This window comes from Eucalyptus grandis, chromosome 1 (genome assembly GCF_016545825.1).
Source record: "Eucalyptus grandis isolate ANBG69807.140 chromosome 1, ASM1654582v1, whole genome shotgun sequence".
Taxonomy (NCBI): Eukaryota; Viridiplantae; Streptophyta; class Magnoliopsida; order Myrtales; family Myrtaceae; genus Eucalyptus; species Eucalyptus grandis.
The window spans coordinates 38,088,376-38,106,915 of NC_052612.1; the positions used below are offsets into that span (position 1 = coordinate 38,088,376).

Below are 18,540 nucleotides of genomic sequence, written 5' to 3' on the forward strand. Positions count from 1 at the left end.
TATTCCGATGAACAAAAAAAGAACAGAAATGCGTTTGTTTACATTTTTATTCAAAATCTATTTTTTGTTCTAAGAACACGTTTGGAACAGAAACAAGAAACAAGAAAAACGTATTTCTTGTTTCTGGAACAATTTTTAAGAACAAATTTTCTCTCTCCTCTCTTTTTCTTCTCTTTTTTTTCTTCCTTTCTTTTTCTTTTTTCTTTGGCGGGTCGCCGACCATGATTTTCTCTCTCCTCTCTTTTTTTTCTTCTTTTATTTTTCTTTTTTCTTTGGCCGGTCGCTGGCCTCAGCCATGGCTGGCGACCGGCGACCAACTGTCGAGGGCTAGCGACCTCGCCGAAGCATCGCCAACCCCTAGCGAGGCTCAGCCTCACCCAGATCCAACGAGCCCGAGCTCACCCAGCCAAGGCAAGGCTCAGCCTCGTCGGGGGCCTACGAGCCTCGCCGTGGCTGGGCGAGGTCGCGACCCTCATCGGCCATAGCCGAGGCCGGCGACCGCCAAAAGAAGAAAAAAAGAAAAAATAATAAGAAAATAATATAAAATATTAAAAAATTAAAATAAACAAAAAAAAAAAGAACACAAATTTACTAAACGTGTTTCTATTCATTTTTTATTCTGAAACAATTTACCAAACGCTTGCCTGTTCAAAATTGTTCGCAGGGCAGAAATTGTTTTTTCTATTTCTATTTCCTAACAATTTTTGAACAAAAATGTTACCAAATGCGCCCTAATACAAATTCTCAATAGTGTCAGAGCGCCTTCCCTTTTCCCAATTGAGACAGCATCTGGTCTCCTCTTGCTTACAGCTCTCTTAGGAATTGGATTACTAATAAAAATTTTCGTACCCCAAGATTTTGCATCAACAACAGGAACGACAGAAAGTTCATAGGAGTCCTGACTACTGAGTGAAGAATTTTGCATCAAAAACAAAAAGTACAAAAGTTTCAGTCTAGTCCTGAGTGAAGAAACTTGGGTGATGGTCCAAGGAAGCCGAAGTGCAACTGCTCCATAAAATTGGTACATGTCGATACCTTTGTCAGCTTCTGTGTGATTTTTTCATCCAAAATATGATCATTTTAGATTGGACCTGAAGATATACGAGTGGACTTACCTCCCAATTCATATCAAGGAAATCTGAGAAACGAACAAATCAATGTCCCAATGCAAAGCAACCATAAAAGGGAGAAAAAAAACATATCAGAAAAGGTTGGCTTTCTTCAGAATTTTCACTTACAGACGCATGGAATTTTGTGAAGTACAATGTAACATTGTAAGTTTCTCAATTCAAGGGCGCATTCTTTTTGCATCTTGGGGCAATCTTCAGCCCCCCCGAACCAATACAGATAAATACGTGATGTCAGAACCCTTTTATTGTTGCACTTACAATTTCATCAATCATGTAAAGACTAAAGAGAATGCCCTAGACCTTGAAACAATGAGTTTCAAACTAAGAATTTCAGTGAGAATAAATTACTAACAGTTTCCTTGCACGCGATATTGGAGCTTCAGCTGAACAGAGCTGCATACAGGAGCTCGTTCCATGTGTCAGGCAACCCGGGAGGCACCAGTGGCTGCAATCCATGATGCCGCCGTGGTCGCCACTGTAATACGTCGGGTGCCCATCCTTCCGGTACTCTGAGAGGGTTGTGATGTCGAGCAGATAGACGGGCTTCTTGACCCTGCTTAGGACTTTGTTCACAACGGCCCAAGACAATGGAAGCCCGCCGGGGTACCTGTAGCCAAAGTATGGCTGTGTCTGGCCGGAGCAAGATTGTGACGGTGCATTCCAGTCCTTCCCTCTAATAGCCCGGGAAAAACATGCCATGAAAATGAGAAAATTAGCATCGAATTTGTCTCGACGTGCAAAAAGTTGTTCTAGGCAAGACCCAACTCAGAAACAACTATTCGGACACAGCAAAGATGGTACTGTGCTTACTCATAGTGGGTTGGGGAAATTCCTTGGAAGAAGACCTTGGTTCTTGAAGGATCGACATTACGGTTCACCCATCGAGCCCACGTGGTCATTCCTTTATAATAGGCCACCAGTCGGTTCATGTCCTTATACAGCTTGTTGCCTTCTTGCATATAATCCCACCTGCATTTCCACGTCCCCCAAGTCTAGTCACATACATGATGTTCATACATGATATCCTGCTGTGTAATTCGGCGAATCTCAACATTATACGGACATGAAAACTATCTCATAACGCATGGAACTAGGGACCACGACCATGTCGGTCACTCGAATCATCGGAAAATGGAAAAGTCAGCTCGACATATATCACAATTTATCAGGGCTGTAACAGGCATTGCCAAATCTGGCCTTTTTACGTTGCAGAAATAGTGAATCTGAATATAACAGAAGCTCAGAAACAGTGTGATTTAGGGGGTCTTTGGTCAAAGAATTTGAATCAAAACGAAAGATGAATCTTACGGCTGAGTTCTCCCGGTGTGGGTCCACCAGTGCCAGGAGTTAAAGACCAGCACGTCCATGCCTCGCCACGCATTGCCGCCCCTGATCGAGTCGAGCTTCAGCACCAGTCCCGCCGGCTCTCGCACCACATCTACCAGGTACTGCGTCCGGTACAGCATTATTTTCACATCGTAGTCCTGCTCACAACATGGAATTTCAATCAATTACATTAACGTATGAGATATGATCCTGCTGATTCAATAAGGTTCGGTGCACTAGACATTATTCCCGACAGCATGCACTTACAGCTAGTCAAAATGACGTAAGCAATGAGATGATTAATTCAGCAAAAAGGGCGCCAAACAGAAATGGAAAAAGAAAGGTAAAGTTTGACTCTTAAGTTTGAACGGGAAATTTCCCAAAAAGAATTTCACTTATTCAAAAGCAGATCTAACTGTGGGGGCCCATTTAACTTTGATTAGTTAGGACTAATTTTCCTTTTCTAATTAAGTGCGGATCCATGTAATTGGGATAATGTAAAGTGGAATTATCCTTATTTTTAGACCCCCTTTTATACCTGCTTTAATTGCTTTCCCGCCGTAAATTCCCGAACATGGGAATCACTGGCGCACGAGGAGCAAAAGGCGATTGAAAAAGAGAACGAAAAGTGGGTGTATAAAGAGAGATCAATCATCCATTATCCATGTCGGAGACAGCATTTCAATTAAACATAATTAGACAAAGCCACTCCCTAAATTTTCCTAAATAAAAAGATAATAAAATCGCCGAAAATGTGCTTGAATACAAACACGAGCAATCTTGACAAAAAATAAAAATAAAAACAGAGAGAGAATTCCCCAGGCTTTTTCATCTACTAATTTAGCTTTGGTATGTTTTATTTGTTTAATTTTGCTATGGTCACCCATCCCAATTTTTTCCGCAACAAAATCAACGTGTGGTCACCAGTGAATCCTCACCCACGCCGTCAAAATCCCCACCGTACAAAACAAAATATCTGATGGACGCCCCGTATAAGTCCAATGCCCCGAGAAAAGTCCAATGCGTGAATTAATTATTTAGCTACAGGACATTAAAATAAAAAATAAAAAAGAAGAAGGTAATATAGCAAAAGAATTATTTGAAAGTTGTCTAAAATTAAATTCTTCCATGTGAGGATCTGACATCCTAGTCCTAACTTGATGTTGGCGTTCACTACTAAAGCAAGTGAAGGCAGCTTACTGGGGTGGGTTTAACTGAGGAAGTTTAAACAATTTTTCACTTTACATTATGTATTTTATTGGAACCGCATAAACACGATTCTACATGGGCAAATCATATTTATGGAAACGACAAAAATGGGCTGCTTCCACAGCGGGAGGAACGGAAATTTCCTAAAGTTCAGGAAATCGAGAGCAGGAACCTTTGCCAGGAGGGGGAAAAACACGACATGGGTCAATGGAGGTAATGACATCTGGTGTTTTTCAAATGGTTTTCAAATTGATGTTGGAAGAATGCGTAAAAAAATCATTCCCCGCCTGGATCGGGACTGGAGGTTGATGAAAGAACCGAGGTGATTTTGTTTTGACGTGCTTCGGGGACTTCACCTTTTACAAAACACTAATGATGATTTGACAGAGAGCTGGAGATATAAGAAGACCCTGGCAGAAGGGCAAAAGGGCGAAAGGAGAACCGGCGGAATAGGGAAACGAATAAAAGTGGGAGCACCACCACCAATCACGCTCCTCTTTTAATGCTCGTGCTCCAAAAAATCATCCGCAGTTGATTGAGGGCTTCATGTCTCTACTGAGTTCAGTGCTTGAAACAGTACAAGACTTATGAATGATTTTTCAAACCAAGAAAACAGCACATAGAAAGAGAGAGAGAGAGAGAGAGAGAGAGAGGAGAAACAGGGACAACAGCCCACCCAAGAACTGGACTTGAAGAAACAGAAGCTAGTTTCACTTGAATTTTGAAATGAGGAATTTGCCTCCTCGAAAGACATGTCGAAAAAAACGACAAGACATGCATGCACTGCGGGGAGCAATGATTCTTGCTGGATTCCACAAAGGGGTTAAGAGAAAGAGGAAAGGAGGGAAAGCCAGAGCCAAGCCAGTGACGATTCGAATTGATGTAGAGTGTGAACGGTGGGTTTGTATCTGGGGACTTACCACAAATGTGAGCGAAGCGAGGCCTTCCCTCTTGAAGAGTACGGTCCTGGCATTGGGCATTTGGGCATGGATCATACAAGACAGAGACTGCCAAATGTTCAAGCTCAGCGAGTCGCCCACGAACATTATCTTCTTCCCCCTCCATTTGTTCAAGAAATTCCACGCGCTGAACCTGCACGACAATCATCCCATTCATATTTGCATTTACACCCACATTTCCCTTCATCAATAATAAAGAAAAGGCACGACGGACACATTTTTGTGCACTATAAGGAACAAATGACACAACTTTGGGCAGGACAGAGAGAGAGAAGTTAAAATTAAAAGCTTGGACCTTGGCAAGTTACAAGAGAAGGGCTGCCATCTGTACTTGAGATACTGCCTATCACGCCTCCCGTACTTGATGCAGTTGAATTGTGGATCTATGAAGGGACAGCTCGAGGAGTCATAGAGAGGGTATGAAGCATCATATACCCATTTTCCATGGAAGAAATTGCAGCGTCCAGCAAGTAATTTTCTTGCACTGAAGTTGGTGGTGATGAGACTCTGGTCAGAGAGACTGGGGAAACTTTCTGCTTTAGTATGATATAGGAAAAAACAGAGGAAGATGGCTCTGGACAGGAAAGCCATCTTGGGGTTTTGAAAAAACCCCTTGATCTGTGCGAAGAGAAATGACTAGGTGTGAGGGGAAAAGTTGGTCTGAAACAAAGTGCTTATATAAGGCATGTGTATGAGTGTGTGTGTGGGGTGCTTTCACATGGTATGCGTCACAGGAGGGCTGGTACTAGCAGTAATATCTTGTAAAGTGAAGGGGGTTTTCCTTTTCTTCTTGAAATCTTTAGAAGGATTCCTTTCAAAATTAGGCATGTGGGGTTGGATCCAATCCTTTGGTTTTTGAGAAAAAGAATTCGCGAATCATGATGGTCTTGATTCTAAAATAATGCAGACATATGCCCACTAGACAGCAATATAGTATTCAAAAATGCTACAGTTAAAGCTCCTTTACCCGGTTGATGGTCCAAGTGTTATCTTTCATTTTCTGTTTTTTTTTTTTTCCTCACCCTTTTCTTGTGTGCTGGAGAACCTTGTGAGGTGACATCAGATGTTGTTACTAAATAATGCATTTGCCCTAGTGCTCTGAATTTGGCAAATTCACTGTAATGTCGGAGACAACTTCCGATTGTCCCAATTGGGACGCCATTCGATGTCCTCTTGCTTCCAGCTCTCTCTCAATTTTTAGCTGCCTCTGGTGGAACAAGAGACTTACATTATGATTGCCTCCGCCTTTCTTGTTGCAGCTTTGTGAAATTTCCAAGCTAAATGTATATATTTTTAAAGTATGTCCTTTTCTGTAAGCTGAAGCTAACCCTTTTGGCTTTTTATACAGCACTGATTGGGGAATTTTGCTTCAGAGAATGGAAAAATGATTGGGCCTTGAGTGCTAGCAACTCTTGAATTAATTAATAGGAACTCTCAACGTGCCTAAAATCGATTTATTAGTTTTGCATTTGAGCTTAGATGGTTGGATAAGTCCAAGGCGTACGTACGTGGCACAGCTCTTCTTTTTCAACCAAGTGTGGCACCGTCTGGAAAGGAGAATTTTCGACAGCCGATTAGGACGATTAAACATCCCTGTAACTTTCAAAAAGCTAACAAATTGAAAAATAAAAGAGCCGCAAGTAGAGACCGCCAGAAGATAAGATAAGGTAATGCTGTCAATTCGTATTAATGTTGATATAATTAAGTATCCTCCCATCTCTTTCGATCTGCATGAGAAGTATTCTCCATCTCTTTCAATCTACATGAGAATTCCACAGCATATCAATATCAGATTAGTTATGTGTGCTCCCATCAGGAGGAGGAACGAGAGGCGGCTAAAGCCACCCGGGGCCTTGAATGCCTGGTGGCGTCACTGCCACTGATCACGACGCTGCTAAATTCCATTAGCCATCCATGTCAAAAAGTACCCCCCACATGTAATCATCCTTGATCATAGTCCCATTAATGAATGCTCACCCCAATAAATGTTCCTAGTCCTTGCGTTCAAATGAAGTCAAATACCACTGCTCAATCCGTTCCACCGGGTCTTTCATTCCCTTCATCAGTTCTGTTTGCTGGAGTAGTTGGGAACTGGTTCTCTTGTTCTGTTTTGTGATACAGAGAGGATGTATCAGCATAAAACTCGATCCCCCCTGAAGTCAATAACAGCTGCAACTTTTAGTTTATTTGATTTCCGGTCAACACGTCCACTCATTCAATCGCAAATCCTGGAACAATCAACACGCCCCTCTCGTTACGTTTGTCCCGTATTTGTGTGGGCATGACGGCAACTTGTTTTCTATGTCCAACTTCAAGCCCGTCACGGTGGCAGCGTCAATGCATCAATGCTCGACCAGCGGCCCCTCCTTAACGTCGTTCTCTTGTTTGAGAGCTTGCGGGGACGACTAGTCGAAGCAGACTCGATTCAAGGACCATCCAACGCGTCGGAAAAGTCTTCGCCCACGAGGACTTGGAAAAGGAAACCCGTATGAGCCAAGCGCTCTTTGTAGGGTCATCGCAGTAGCTAGCTGTCGGCCACTTTAGTCCGCAGCCTAACTGCTGTCTTTTGCTTTTTTCGTGCTTTAGGGAGCGAAAGTCACTTTCCACATGAATAATCTCGACGATTTCGACAGAGTTTCTTGTTGAATGATTAAAATAATGTGAAACCTTTGAAATATTTAGTTCGTCAAATGGTTTCCTCCGGCCCAGATATCTAAATAGATATAGGCAATGATATTTACCAATTACAAAATGCGTTTCAAACGACACCACCGACAAAAAAAAGAAAGTAAACGACACCATTCTAACTTTCTTTTCTTGTTTGGCTTCTTCTTCTTTTTTTTCCTTTTGAATTTCTTAATTAACCTTTCCAAGTGGTCTTTTTTCCTCACGAAATTGCTACATAAATGAATGTCAATGGTTTTGTCTTATTCTAATCTAAATATACAAAATTCAGCTACAACAATTTTACAGAAGGTCGTTGATCACAAATAAAATTTCAGCACCTAGAGGCTTTGCATCAAAGTAAAAAATTACAATTACTGCGTCAAAAATAGAAAGAAGTACAGAATTGTCAGTCTAGTTCTGAGTAAAAGGAACTGGGGGGTGGCTGAAGGAAGCCCCTACCATGAAATTGAAAAGTCAATGCAATTTGTCAGCTTCTCTATGATTTTTTAAATCCAAATAATCTGTACTGTAGATTGGACCTGAATGAGGGCCTAAAAAAGGAATTATGTTCTAAAATAACGGCACAACGATATGTGTTGTACACCGATTCTGGCTTGCATGTGGGTTTATGGTAGGCCCAAATAAGACAAGAGGAGTTAGGTGCCTCTTTTGATTCCGTATGCCCAATCCTATATTCTTCTATAGAATGCATCAATGCAATTTCGTCCTTCATTTTCCTCTAATTCACAGATAAAAACAAAGAAATGCGAATCATAATCAATATTAACACATCCCTAACATCTCATTTGCGAGAAAAAGTTAACAGTCAAACATCGATAGATTGATCATATGATATTAGAGACTATTTCCACATATAAAGTGTGTAGTGTAAAGGCAACTTCTTTCTTCTTCTTCTTCTTCTTTTTCTTCTTTTTTCTGTTGATAGTGTTAAAGCAATATAATCATATGATAGTGTTTCGTGTTATCCTTTTGGAACTACTTGCTGAGTATAATATAGTGACCCAAAAAACTAGGATAGTTTGTGCTAAATAATTATAAAGCGCGACGAGTTATTCGAAAGGATTAACTTTTAGAATGACAAATTATAGTTAATAATGCTATCCTCACAAAAAATTTGGACACGAGACTCCTTTGCATTCACATGCTCTATTGCTTAAGACTTAACAAAATTAGTTTTCCATAGATCAAGATATTATCTATTTAGCGAAATCATACTTGACATCTTCAATTTTTGCGCTTTAAATAGATGATAAATTAGTCACTTCAAAATGAATAGTTGAGATGTGACTTTATCTTTCTTTAGTTTTCCTTTTCTTTTGCTTCTTTGTTTTCCCCTTTCTCCATTTTGTTCTTCTCCTTCTCCTCTAAGCGTCATTCTATTGTCTTTTTCCATCTCTCTCTCTCTCTCTCTCTCTCAATGGACTCACTAACATCGACGACCCTTACTAACCTCGAATTGAAGTCATCGAAGGTTGTCTTCGCCCTCGACGACCTTTTACAGTCAAGTAAAATAGCATTTTCAGTGAGACAAATCATCGATGACTTGATGGAGGACTTTTAGAATGGCATTTCCACCGTTGAGGCAAATTATGTGATTCTAATTGCTCTATCCACAAATTATCAACGCAATTTAAGTTTTATCAAAACCTTTTATAATTTTTTTTTTTTTTTTTACTGAAGCTAGATGTACAAAGTCATAAATTTATTAATCCTAGATCCCATCTCCGGTTCCTAACAAGGGGACAAGCATAGTGGGCACAAAATGAAAGCATCGCGCACTCACCAGTAATTTGTTGGTAAGCAGGATTATTAGCTTGTAATCAGGACAAAACCAGGAAGTCAGATCAAGCGGCTAGCATTGAGGCGGGCCGCCGACAGGATGTGGTTGATGTTTGCTCGTCTGGGAGGTCCTCCATGTGCGGTCAGCTCCACCATATTCTCCCTCTCCTTCCTTTCAAGATCACCCTGCATTCTAAAAGTTTAAGTAGAATTGATTGTTGATCTTTCTGAGTAAAGATCCGTCAATGTTTCGTCAACGAGGTCATTGGTTGAGTAAGTTCTGTTAATTTTGTCATTGATTGAATCTACCATTTCCAATGACACCCAAAATCATATAATTTCTCGAATTATTTTAATAAAAGATGAACTTCAAGACATTATATGTTAAGCTATAATCACATGATGATAAGTTGTCACGGAATTAACCAAAACTCTACAAATTAAGTCATCGCATAAGACAAGATTAAGCAAAATTGTCGCATAGAGAAAGCAGAAGCCAAACTACATATCACTAAGACTAATATATTCAGACTATTAACTACAAGACATTTTCCAAACGTTATCGTGAAGGCTACGTTCAAGAATATGTCCGAAGCCGAACGGCCAAAAGTATTGGCTGTTTTCCTCACCAATAATGCTGTGAAACGAGTTAAGAAAGATCGAGTTCAACAAGGAGAGATACCATGAATAATTCAGAGGATTGTCACTCTCCATTAAGATTTTCAAACCATGGGTCTCAGCATCCATGTGGACGTGCAATGCCTTCACTGGTCTCAATTGTGGATTCTATCCTTTATAAATTATAATTAAATCTCTCGAAAAAGAAACATGATAAAAATAAATAAATAAATAAACAAAATTTTGTTTTATTTAGCAGCTGTCCATGAACAATGCCCCATGAAAATAATGTATAAAACAATCTATCGCCTCGTTACAGCAATGGAGATATTCCATTTTTGGTATTGCCAACGCTGGAATTCAACAATTTCGTTCGTAATAAATATGTTTACGAAGAATATCCATTATATTGCAATAAGGGTCGATTTCTTTAATGACTTCACGGATTTCTATCTTTGCTAATGGGATCAGAATGCAAAGTAATGTCTCCATCTCCACGAGAGCTGACGGAAAGGAGGTACTTCCATTGCATGGCTGTTGTTAAAAGCTAATTTCCTTTTTCTTCTTCTCTTTTTGTGAAAACCCTTCATTTTCTTTCCCTTTAAAGAGTTACTATCAATGTCGCCTTACATCACATGATTCCTTGCATCAAGATTGGTAGGGCGACCCCAGATTTTGACCCTTCATGTTTAGCGCGCGCATATGAGGCGAGTGCTCACGTGAAGATATTTTATAGCCTAGGTACATGGTACTTATTTATAATAAGAAATGAATATTTATTTTCGTCATTTCATGTTGGTTTGTGCGCACTCCTGCTATGTCATTTTTTTCATTAGAATCAACCACATGTTTGTTTAGCATCCAAACAGATGGTCTCTTTCCAGAGGTCCTTTGATTGATATCAGAAACTTCTCATTTTGGAGAGATTATTTGTTTGATTTATCTCGTGAAGGTCAAATATATGTGGGTAGGTTTTTCCACACATCCACGAGTAAAAAGAGGTAGTCACTTCCAATCTTGACATTACCCCATTCGCACATGTGACGCGACCCGTTGCCACTTTCGTGGGCTCAACGTGATAGTACAATAATTTGCATCAATTTGGGAGCAAAAACTTAGATACCTATTTTTGGCCGAAACCTAGTTATACACAACCTAATTGATCCAGATAGATTTTCGTCTCATGATGACTATATACTTGATGCGAAATTTCACAAAAAACTAACTACATGCAAGCTAATTTGATAGTCATGAGGCCATGTCGAGGTTAATGTGGCATCTCGCAACTACTATTCAGAAAATTAGAAATAACAAAGACAAAGGTTAATAGCAAATCCCCATTAAGGAGCCTCCTAACCACCAAATATATCTACACGAATCTCCTCTATGATTACTCAACATCTTATTCAAGACATGCTTTTTGAATGCAGTTGTTAACGTGATGATAAACGTTGTGCAATGCATAATTAATTGGCACTGAGTGGATGAGTGCACTTTCTCTCTATTTAATACGACAATTTGGCCACCATGTGGCTTTGCTTAGTAACGAAACAAGACCAACTTTATAACGAGTCACTGTCGGCCGTCTCCAAGTTGAGGCTATGTGGACATCCGTGCATCATGTGTATGGACCAGAAAAATGGAAGTTCTTGCCCTAGAAACTCGAAAGTTGCTTGTCAAATAAGGAACTCCCTCTCCTATATCGTATCGTCTTAGCGTAATCTCCTTCGAATTAATCAATACATGTAGCTTTGTCCCCATTCCTAAAGTCTCAATCATACGCATAGTGTGGCGGCCACTCGTGATGTGCATAATTGGCTGAATTTACCTAACTCCGTCGTTATGAAAGGCAAAAAGCCATTCATGGGTTCGGTGATCAGATTTGATTATGGATCAGTTGGGGGATTTTATACATGCGAAGCTACACTGAACTCGGGACGATGAGGCTAGAACTATTGAAATTGAGCGGCTGTTAATCTGCAAAGTCCGGCGATTGCACATTTTCCGCACCTGATAGTGTTTTCAGAATAGTGTGAGTGCCGATTTGCTCTTGAACTTTGGAGGACGATATAATCTATATTTAGTGTAATGACACGGCGCAAACATGGTGCGCCTGAAATTCATTAAGTGAAGCATATGGTCATGGAGGCAACGCCTGCAGGTATTTATTCTTAGCGGTCAGTTGGTCATCTCATAGCTAGATAGTGCATTTAGATTCTATGCAGCTTACATAGTGCATTTAGATTCTATGCAGCTTACACTATATAGACCATGGCAATCACAGTATATGTGCAGAAGTCAATTCGCTCGCGTTTACTAATTTTAAGGGCGAGTCACATTAATGATGTCAATTTTGTAGTTTTTCTCGTCGCTCTGAATTTAAGAATGAATCCTTTAGCTCATAGCCTATGCTTTATGGGGCTTTGACTTCTGAGGCTCAATTTAACCTGATCACGTATCAAACTTGTAAAACCTTTACTTTTAATTTGTACCAATCATGAATAACTTCTACCCCACGAAAACCCAGAAAGAAAGTAATGAGCTTTTTAAAGCTTTATGGGAGAGCAAATTTTAGTAAAGAAGAAAGAAATACTAACTAGAGTATTATAGACCTAATAAATCATTGCAAAGTTTGATTTGCTAATTAAATAATGGGTTAGGTTAGACAATGCATTGTGTTATATAGTGTCATGATGCAGATGATGACGACTTGATCAACAATCATGTAAGTCGCTTCAATTGTCTTGTAAATAATACTTAATTGAAGTGGCCGCTACAAGTATACATATCATTTAGTATAGCAACGTACTTTCAAGGTATTTGATTCAAGACGTAGTAAAAAGTTTAGCACACGTTTCACACAAAACTTGTAGCTTTACGAAGAACGTAATTAGATTCATAATTTGATTGATTCTAGCTCCAAACTACATGAGAATTAGACTGTGAAAATGACTACCCTCGCGTATTTTTTCTGTGCAAGGGTCTTTATTCGAAGCACAAATTCATTCCCACCATGTATTTCAAATTTTCTCAAGATGGCTTCTACCGAACATCTTGGGTTCATCATCGCCTTGGAACACAATGGAGTATGGGCCTCGGCCCATATGGTACAACACCGGCTTGAGCCTTACAATCTTAGGGAGCAAGCGTATTTACACGTAGGGAAAATCCGGAAAGCGAAAACACGCGAACCTCGAATAGATGCACAAGCACAATTCATCCAACTTCACCAATCACTAATCCAAACAAGTCGGCTAGGATGAATCCATTGCGATTCCACATAAGCCTTCTTTGGAATCAATGTCTCTCTGCATTCTTATGTACCATCCCTCCCCCCAACTCATTCCCCAAGAGTTCTTCACGAGCCAATACTTAAGTGCCATCCGCGGTGTTAACATAGCTGGCCGCTGTAACACCGTGACCTAAATAGGTCCCGCAGTCTCCCGTCAAGATGCCGGTGGAATGGAACTGGAAATTACGCCCTCCGGCATCAATGGACATGACCCGGTCGATTTGCCACGGCCTTCAAAAGCGTGGCCTCATCGTTGGCAGGCACGACTTCGTAGTCCGTGATTTTAGCCGCGTGGGAGGCTTCTTTTGTGGTCTTACAAGTTCCGTCGGTCCCGTCGTAGGGATAATTAGCCTCGGTAGCGAGGCCTCCGTTGTTTATAATGAATTGGAAACCATCCTCCATGAGACCACCTTCGCAACCTTGATCCTCGCCATTGACGTCGCAACCTACGAGTTAGATTAGGGGCCTGCATGTTTGTGTTTATTTTTTTGTTCATGAACAGATTTTTATTTTTATTTACAAAACAAAAAAAAGAATAGAAACGTGTTTGTTTGCGTTTTTGTTCAAAAAACCTATTTTTTTGTTCGGGAGAAATTAGAATAGAAATAAGAAACAAATTTTTTTTTTTTTTTGTTCTAGAAACATTTTTGGAAAAGATAAAAGTTGTTTCTCTCATCTCTTTTCTTCTCTTTTTTTCTTCTTTTTTTCTTCCTTTTCTTTGTGATGTTTGGCCTCGGCCATGCCGACGACCAACCGACGAGGGTCGGCAACCTCGCCGGGTCGCCGGCCCCGGCGGCCAAGTGTCGCCAGCCTGGCGGCTCTCACCTTGCCGGGTGAGGCCCGGCTCTCGTCGGCCGAGTCGCCGGCCATGGCCGAGGCCGGCGACCGGCCAAAAGAAGAAAAAAAAAGAGAAAAAAAAAAAAAATTAAAAAATTAAAAGAAAAAAAAAAGAATATAAATTTACCAAACGTGTTTCCCCATTTATTTTTATTCCCGCAACAGTTTACCAAATGCGTCTTTCTAGTGTGATTCAGGAACGAGAAATAGCTTTTTCATTTATGTTAAAGACAAATAATGGTGAACATAAACAAACGTGTCCTAACTCGCCCGTTTAGTTGGTTGATGCCCTCATTGGCCGCCACGATTGAGAAAAAGCCCAGCAACTTCCTATTTAATTAAGCATGCACAATTAAACATGTCAGAAGAGTTGGATCATTCCAAGGCTCATTTTGTTTTGCAGAAAAATAGTTTCTTTGTCCAGGACTGGCCCTCTAATACCCAGTCCTAGAGGTCTTAAACTCGCTGTTGGTCATGTCGGCGAATGCGTTGGCACTTAGCTTGTAGGGCTTATCACCGCCTGCATTGAAGGCGTCTACGAACTCCACATCGTCCGTAAAGATCTGCAGCCGCATCTCCTTCTCGGGCGTTTCTATAAACCTTCCCGTACTTAGCCATCCACTGCTCGTGCCTTTCCTCCATGGACAGCTCTTGTAGCTTGCGCGAGTAAACTCCGCAAGCAAAAAAGAGCGAGGGTGAAGAAGAAGAGACTGAATCATGGCCAAAAGAAGCCATAAAAAATGCGGAGTTGATTATATGATGTTTCGATGATGAACCCAAGATGTTCGGTAGGGGGTTTTGCATGGCAGAGCCGAGGGAAGTCGCGTCCGCGGCAGTCGAAGTGCCGGGAGTCTCCGGAATGACATCGACGCGTGGAAAACATTAAGTTAAGGGGTTGTGCTCTGCTCCGTGCAAGGTGGTGCGCTTGCTACGACGATATGGACTGATAGAAGAAGAGGATGGAATCTTTGGGATCTACACGCGGGAAGTGAGAATGAGACTCGTGTTTTGAAGTTTGGTGTGTGTTGGCTTGTGCTTTGGATGGTCTCTGTTGTTTCGATCGTTGCCGTCGCCAGAAGCACAGAAAAGACGACAATTGCTGCTGGCAGGCGATTTTGATGGTTTACGTTATGCCGCACAAGTACACACGAAGATCGATTCTTGGCATTTATGTGGAGAAAATTATCCAAAGTCATAAACTTATCCCACTTATACTAATTCGGGTTATACATTTTTCAAAATTTTCAATTAAATCCTAAAACTTTTTACTTTTGCCAATTAGTCCATCCAGCCCACTTTTGATCGTGATAATGTAAATTCGGCCATCCTACATAGTGCGATTGGCATTACCATGAAAAGCTTTTAATAATATCTTGATATTTTTCGATTTTTATTGGATTTTTTCATTTTCCCCCTTTTTTTGGGAAAATTATACAAATGGTCCTTAAACCTTAGTAAATTGGTCCATAAATTTTTGAATTGGTCAATGCAATCCCTAAATTTTAGCTCAATGTACAATATCATCTATGAACTTTTAATTTGTTTAATGTGGTTCTTGAACATTTAGTACATGTTCAATTTATTCTCTAGATTATATGAAAATGTTCAATATTATCTCTAAACTTGAATTAATGAAAAATAACAAAAATGCAACACCATATAAGTGCGTGCATCAATATCGACAACCGACGACATTGACCTCAAATCAATAACAAGTTTGCACGACTAATGCTTGTTGCTCATCTACTTGCATTGATTTCCTTCACCTTTGTTCACAAAAGGGACAATGACATGCCAAAATCTTGGCTAGTTCTTGCCGGGGTGAGATCTAAATCCGGGGCTTTCTTAGCAAGGATTACGCGATTGAGAAATTGATGCGATCACATAGTTCTATTTTGCCTAGCTTGCTCGTGTGAATGTGATCATTGGGATTGAATATGTAGTACCACTAACTGATTGACCCCCATAGATATTTGGGGAGATAGTAAGGAATTGTGAGAAGCAGTGTCGACACTTGAATTATCCCGATTGTTATCTTGATAAGTTTTTGTTATTTATGAAAGATAGCAAAGACTCAGTCAATCCAATCGGACTGGATTAACTGACCCATTAGGCCCGGCCAGATGAGCTCAGTCCAGTTCAACCCTAAGCTGCGCCTCTAGAGCTGAGTCTGTCAACATGTTCTCCCATCTCGAGCCAAAACGCACCTAAGCTGTTTGAAGAAATGCAGCATCGACGTGATTGCTGAATAGCTCATGATTCTGCGCGAGCCGAGAATGCTGTAATATAGACTACCCACTTTCTTATGCATTTGCTATTACCATCAAATCTGCCCACCTCTTCCTCGGCAGTGTCTTGCTTTGCGTTTTGGCATGTCTCCGTGACAATTAAAGGTAATTGCTGATGAGAGATGTCCGAGGTGATGGTGATAAATCTTTTGCCAGGATGTTAAACTCCACATTTGCCCACGATGGTTTGTTTATCATATCTTGTATGGTCATTGTCGCCTCGGTTTCTGTATGGCTGCGAACGTGAACTTTGAATGGATGTTGCCTGTTGGTTCCGCGGTGGTCGTAGGTGGTGGTCGGATATGAAGTCCGAAGATGGAGTTCGGCCGGGTTTCGTTCCGTCCATGAAGGGATACTGGGCTTAGGTGGGTTTAGCTTAGTTTACTGGACCTTGGGCTAAGACCCGGGTCGCATTAGAAGCTGGGTTAGCCAAGATTCATTTTATAGAAATTTTGGTTCTATTGGTATAGATAGACTTTTTTTTTTTTTTTTTTTTTGATCTAATGGTATAGATATATTTGGACCGGGCTTGCTTGTTAGTGAGTTAATTTTTTTTTTTCTAACTAGTAGGGCTTGATGTAATAAAGCCCATTTTTGGTCATTTTCCCTCGAATGGGGCATTTCTTGATTATTAGATCTCTCTCCTAGGTGGCGAAGTATCTTCGATATTTTAGAATCAAAACCATCATGATTACCGACATAGTTTCCCATAAACAAGAGATTGGATCAAACCGACGTGCCTAATATTGAAAAAGAGGTCCATCCAAAGATTTCAAGAAAAAAGGGAAAAAATCATTTACATAACTACTAATATTAAACCTCCCGTCACACATGCCATTAAAAACACATACCTAATATTGAAAGGATCCCATCCAAAAGATTTCAATAAGAAAAAGGAAAAAAAACCATTCATTTCATCAGACGTTACGACTAATATTAATCCTCTGTTACACAAACCATGTATAAACACCCCCACAGACACACAAGACACACACCGGAAAGGCCTTATATAAGCACTTGTTTGAGGCCAGACTTTTCTTGACATTCCTTGATCTTTTTTTTTTAAAAGATCAAGGGTTGTTTCAAATAAACCTTAGATGGCTTTTCCTGTTCAGAGCCATTTTCCTCATTTTCCTTTACCATGCAAAAGCAGAACATTTCCCGAGTCTTACTGGCCACAGTCTCATCGCCAACTTCAGTGGGAGAAAACTACTTGCTGGAGGCTGCAATTTCTTCAAGGTAAATGGGTGTATGATGCTTCATACCCTCTCTATGACTCCTCAAGCTGTCCCTACATAAATCCACAAAATGACTGCATCAAGTACGGGAGGCCTGATAGAGAGTATCTCAAGTACAGATGGCAGCCCTCCTCTTGCAACTTGCCAAGGTCCAAGCTTTTAATTTTAACCTCTCTCTCTCTCTCTCTCTCTCTATAAAAGTGTCGTTCCTTGTAGTGCACAAAAATGTGTCCTTCGAGCCTTTTCTATATTACTGATGAAAAGGATTGCGGGTGTGACTGTAAATGTAAATGCCACGATTCTTGTGCAGGTTCAATGCAGTGAATCTCTTGAACGGATGGAGGGGAAGAAGATTTTGTTTGTGGGTGACTCGCTGAGCGTGAACATTTGGGAGTCTCTGTCTTGTTTGATTCATGCCCAGTTGCCCAATGCCAAGACTTCATCCACCACGAGAGGAAACCTTTCTACGATCACATATGTGGTTGTCCCCCAATACACACCCACCATTTCCATTGAAGAGGACAGAGATATAATTTGCCTCACCTTATTAAATCAGTAGATCATATCATGTATGAAAATATATTCAAAACTGCATCTTGCGAGCAGGATTATGGTGTGGAAATATCTCTGTACTGGTCGCGATTCCTTGTGGATGTCGTGCAAGAGCAAGCGGGACGGGTCCTGAAGCTTGACTCGATCAAAGGTGGCAATGCGTGGCGAGGGATGGACATATTGATCTTCAACTCCTGGCACTGGTGGCCCTACAATGGAAGCGCTCAGATGTGAGATCCATCTTGTTTTGATTTAAATTCTTTGACAGAAGACCCCTTTTCTCAATCACATTATTTCTGATCTCTTCCATATTCAGATTCACTATTTCTGCAGCGTAAAAGAACAAATTTAGCAATTTAGCATTGCTTATATGATCCGAATAAATTGTGACATATCGAGCTTATATTTTCCTTTTTGGTGATGATAGGATTGATTAACGCGGTCACGGTTCATATTCCTATGTAGGATATCATCGTATATTTACATTGGCGTAAAACAAAATTTTAATACATGACCATGCAGTTGGGATTACATTCAACAAGGCGACAAATTGTACAAGAACATGAATCGACTGGGCATATCATAAAGGATTGACCACTTGGGCTCGATGGGTGGACGCTAATG

At 40.5% G+C, this 18,540-nt stretch overlaps 1 protein-coding gene and 1 pseudogene across 1 annotated transcript; one reads left to right on the plus strand and one right to left on the minus strand.

The window, feature by feature from the left end:
- Positions 1–1,190: 1,190 nt before the first annotated feature.
- LOC104441204 (protein trichome birefringence-like 39) lies at positions 1,191–5,237 on the minus strand. Its single transcript, XM_010054235.3, is given in 6 exon segments — positions 1,191–1,565; positions 1,568–1,803; positions 1,941–2,099; positions 2,439–2,614; positions 4,586–4,757; positions 4,920–5,237. Coding segments are annotated over 6 exon segments (1,095 nt in total). The 5' UTR covers positions 5,216–5,237; the 3' UTR covers positions 1,191–1,509.
- An 11,986-nt stretch (positions 5,238–17,223) lies between these two features.
- Positions 17,224–18,540, plus strand: part of LOC120286639 — a 1,600-nt pseudogene continuing 283 nt past the window's right edge.